The sequence below is a fragment of the Arvicola amphibius genome, chromosome 3 (assembly GCF_903992535.2).
Source record: "Arvicola amphibius chromosome 3, mArvAmp1.2, whole genome shotgun sequence".
NCBI classification, from domain to species: Eukaryota; Metazoa; Chordata; class Mammalia; order Rodentia; family Cricetidae; genus Arvicola; species Arvicola amphibius.
This window is the reverse complement of record NC_052049.1, coordinates 164,551,075-164,555,909: the sequence shown is the minus strand read 5'-3', so window position 1 is coordinate 164,555,909 and position 4,835 is coordinate 164,551,075. Positions and strand designations below refer to the sequence as shown.

Genomic DNA, 4,835 nt, shown 5'->3' with positions numbered 1-4,835 from the left:
GAGGCCCTTGGGCACACCAGAAAAGTGCTGGGTTAACTGAGATATACTCTCAGCCCCTCCTTATGCCACCCCTTTTAAAACCACGCACATAGCAATTCTCCTGCATTGGGAAACAAACAAACAAGCAAAAAAAAAAAAAAAAAAAAAAAAAAAAAACCTCAGCAACAATGTTAGAAAAGAACCCAGTTGGAGGGACCAGCCATGGAAAACAATGGACTCCCCACTGACAGTCTCAGATGAAGGCTAGAGTCAGGTGGAGAACTCCTTACTGTCAGCCATAGATGCTGTCTATATGCAAGAGTGCCACGCTGTCTTCCTCCTCGGGCAGTAGCCGAAGAGAGCAGTACCCTTTTCTAGGAGAAAAGTTGCTCCTTGTGGTACTGCCAACCATGCCTCTATTTACATGTTATTGACTTATTAAAATGAGATCCAAAATGTTTCATTCTTCTCAATTACATTAATTAATGGAAACTCAAAGCTTCTGAGGTGATGCTTATTTGAACATATGGTCAACTGTCAACTTTCGAAAGCCCATGACTGAGGGATGTGGAAAGACAAGAGGTTGGGATTTTAATAAACATTTGTTCTTTTTCCTGTCTTCCTAACAATTAAATGAAAGAACTCTCTTCTTCTGCAGGGACAACTGTTCATTTTAAATCATAAAACTTAAGGAAACACCAGACGCAGTCTAAGAGCGTTAGCAGCATCTACAGCTGTGGGCCTCAGTGCAAATTAGCCTCCTTCCAGAGTTCTCTGCAACTTTCATTTATTTCTCGGTAGCTTTGATATGTTTTCTGGGGAGGGTTATGGATATTGGAATGCATAAAAGGCCTGCCCAGGGCTTAAGTCACAGACAAAGAGTTTGAATCTCAGAAAGATGAGCAAAATGCCACAGCGATCATCTGAAGAGAAACTCTAAGTGTGACAGATGACCGGAGACGGAGGCTGATGGACTGGGCTCACCAGAAAGCATTTTAAGGATGAGGTGAAATCAGGCTGTGATCTGAAGAGTGGCTGGAGTCTGGCCGTGTGAAAAGGAGGGGGAAGCTGCTGAGGCAGGGGACGGTGATAGTCAATGTGTGGAAACAAGCAGAGATGAGCCCTAGAGATTACAAGCACGGTAGTTTAAAGCAAAACTCATGTAGGATGGTGGGGAATGAAGTTAGAAGTGGGTGCGGTGCTTTGGGAAAGGAAGCCTGAATCATTTTCCTGCTATCTTTCCCTTAGGAGTTAGTGCCTGTGGAACAGAACTGATGTTCTCTCTCTCTCTCTCTCTCTCTCTCTCTCTCTCTCTCTCTCTCTCTCTCTCTCTCTCTCTCTCTCTCTCTCTCTCTCTCTGACACTCTAGTGATGCTGAAAGCTGTGGATCTTGATCTGGTCCAGCATCTCTTCCCCCAGAATCTCCTGTATTGAGTATTGAGATCACTATGAGGGTCTGTGCAAGAAAGTGTCAGCTCTCTCCAGGTTAGGAAGAGCTCCCTGCTTTGGTTTAAACCAGCTTTGGTTTAGGGTAGGAGCCGAGAAAGATCTCCAGGAGACAGATGTCCCAGTGTAAAAGGATGGAGAAACATATCGCTGAAAAACTTAGAACATACAGGTGTAAATATTTTCTTCAGCTTGTAGGAACTTTGTTTTCCTTCCACCTTTTCCCCCTTTGCTCAGGTGTCTGCAGAGGAGCTCTGGACCACTCCGTGGTAGCTCCAACCCACTCCGTACCCTGTGCTGTGGGAGCTGCTGACCAATCCTCAGTGGCTGGGTGGGCACTCCAGTCTTTAGTAGGAAACTGCTGGATGGGCACCGAGGGCACCTGCACACCCTCAGAGCAGTCAGCCACCTCTGGCTGAGCAGTAGTGAACTCAAGAGCTGGTGCAGTCCATTCGCCCTGAAACTCCTCCTTGGTCATGGCCTTCTCAGCAGCAGCTTGTTCTTCCTTCTCAATCTGCTCTGGGTCTCTGTAGAAGTAAAGATCAGGCATAACCTCCCATGGGTGCTCATGGGAGATAGTGCCATGCATGCAGAGTACTTCCAGGACCAGCATTCACCACAGGTGTAAAATTTTTGGATTAGAAATCAAGAAACCAAGGGGGGGGGGATTCTGATGATGAAGCAAGGAGTTGACACCATGCATTAAGTGCTTCTGAGAACTCTATGCACAGACTTTCTCAACTGTAACATGATTGGTTGTCTAATTTGTGTGTGTGTGTGTGTGTGTGTGTGTGTGTGTGTGTGTGTGTGTGTGTGAGAGAGAGAGAGAGAGAGAGAGAGAGAGAGAGAGAACACAATTCTGTGTATAGTAGGTTGACCAAACCACACCACACTGTGTTGACAAAACTGGCCATTGTCCGCTGGGCATCGGAACTGCCCTAGCTGAGAATTGAGATTGTCCTACAAGGCAGGTGTGCCATAAACTCCACTTAAGTCTCAGGACAATGAGGTGGCTTCCTTAGTGTGTGACTTGACTAAACATCGCTAGAACCCAATCAGTGTGGCCAAGCAACTTTGGGTGAGGCTGTTAAGGGTCAGAATCAGCTCCAGCAAAGAGCGGAGGAGAAATGGCTGTTCAATTGAATTCTCTGGACTCTAACTTTTGTCTGTGCCTTGGAAAAGGCTGAGTAGCAAAGTATCAGAGTCCTACCCAGCAGGAAGGAGCAACTGGCTGAATACAATTAGATCAAGATAATAACTGAATATTTAAACTAAAGATGAAAACATTTATTTTCCACAATTCTAGGCTCCCAATTTAGAAGCGGTTATTTAGGGAGTTTTAGATTAAAATGCACTTGGTGGCTTAAAAGTTGATAGGGTAATAAAAACATAGCTTTCCTATATTTCTAGAGATGATATTTGCTTCTCTCCAAATCAAATTCAGGCCTCACACGGCTTCTGTCACATCTATTGATCTGTCAGTTTGTCTCACATTGGAGTATTATAAAGAAAACTTATAAACCCAAACACCTGGTGAATCAGTTACAACTCACGTCTTTTCTCATGGCATCTTCCCTGCTTGTTCCGATTGCTTTCACGCTGCTTCTGAGTATTCAATTATTTATTCATCAAAGTGATATTGTTAACTTAATAGTGCTGAGTTTGGAGCCAGGGACATGTAGATAAGACAGCTCCACACTGACGAAGTCTGATGATGGCCCGGGGCCAGCATGTGCACCATAGACTCCTTCCCAAGGCATTCCGGAAGGATGGCAGGGCTCCCCAGTGTGGTGGATTGTGTGGTGCCACAGGGAGAAGACACAAAATATGCAAAGGTTCAGGAGCATGGCAGCTTGAAATGCTGGGGGCCACATGGCAGTCTTCACAGGAGAAAGTCAGTAAGGACGCAGCACAGGTTCTGGGCAAGGTGCACCCCACAGGCTTCCCGTATTTTGGACCCCCAGTCCAGTGTCACTTTTCATGTATCAAGGTCTCCTACGCAGCTTTCTTCCAGTTCTGCCTGTTTCTGTTTCTCCTTGAATATTTGTGGCTCTCAGGACCCAACCCCTCACTTGTTAATCTCATTTTTGTCAGCAGAAAGCAGGTACTTCCAGACACTCAGGAGGCTGGGTGCCAAGGTCAAGGCCTGCTTCAATTATAGAGCAAGTTCAAGGCCATCTTGGACAATTTATTAAGACCCTATCTTTATAAAACACTTTTAAAAGTTCTCTCTCTCTCTCTCTCTCTCTCTCTCTCTCTCTCTCTCTCTCTCTCTCTTTCTGGTGTACATGTGCACACGTGCGTGCGTGCGTGCGTGCGTGCGTGTGTGTGTGTGTACTTGAGAAGAGTTAAACTCAGAGGTAGAACATTCATTTAGCATTTGCAAGGCCTTTAGTTCAATTTCCAGCACCAAAGAGGTGGAAGAGGAGGACTAGGAGAAAGTGCAGGGTGAGAAGGAGAATGGTGGTGGGATGGGGGATGGATTGGGGAGAAAGTACCATTTTGCCCTCAAACCTGATATTTCTTCTTTATATCTTATATCCTGATGTGTGATATTAAAATAACTTCACATGCCACCAGAAAGTTAAGCAACATTTTAGAATTCATTCTTTCTTCCCAATAACATCAGACATCAAGCCCAGGAGGGTATTCTATCAAATTACTTTGAGAATCTGAAGCTTCCTGTCCACCTGTCTTCAGTGCTGGTTTGGGATTCATTTTCCTTTCCTGAATCATCCTTAACCACCAGTCCCGTCTCATGGGGAGTCCTAATAACTTTATGACCTCCAATCCCGACCTTGCCTTTCTTTCATTACAGCATTCAGCTAAATTTCCAAGGTAACATTAGCAGTTTTCAAGTGCTTCACAGTCTTATTCCTTCCGCTCTTTCCCCTACATTTCTAAGTAGCGGAGACCACGCCGAGGGGGAGGGAGGTTCTCTGGAGCTTGATGAATGCATCAGCTGCTTTGATCCTGTGAATGCGAGGGGGAGTGTGGGTTTATGTTGGAGTTGGAGGCTACGCCCTCACATCTCTTTAGTCTGTCGTTCCGATTGATGGCATCTAACCTGAGACCTTTCTCCGCATTCGGACGTCGCTCGTTTTCTGACCCCAAGAAGGTGAATTCCCTGTCCTGTCAGCAGATCATTATCGAATGTTCTGCTTTATCTCTCAATAGATGCCAGGCATGCATGGCCTTTCTTTAACTAATAGGCTTTGCTGATCTCATAAAAAGGGGACTTGAGTGTTATTCTAGTGTATTTGTGAGAAAATAGAGCATTAATAGATCTTGATTTGGTGGTAATAAATTGATGAAAGCCTGCAATGTTGGCTGCACCTTTTATTACTTGGCTAGCAGTAACAGTGTCTCATGTGCTAATGTGTTTAAAATACAGAAAACACTTCCTCACG

At 45.0% G+C, this 4,835-nt stretch overlaps 1 protein-coding gene across 1 annotated transcript; it reads right to left on the bottom strand.

The window, feature by feature from the left end:
- Positions 1-1,612: 1,612 nt before the first annotated feature.
- LOC121677135 (40S ribosomal protein SA-like) lies at positions 1,613-2,041 on the bottom strand. Its single transcript, XM_042054737.1, has one exon. It carries the CDS (start codon positions 2,036-2,038, stop codon positions 1,613-1,615), a length of 426 nt encoding a protein of 141 aa, XP_041910671.1. The 5' UTR covers positions 2,039-2,041.
- Positions 2,042-4,835: the final 2,794 nt, after the last annotated feature.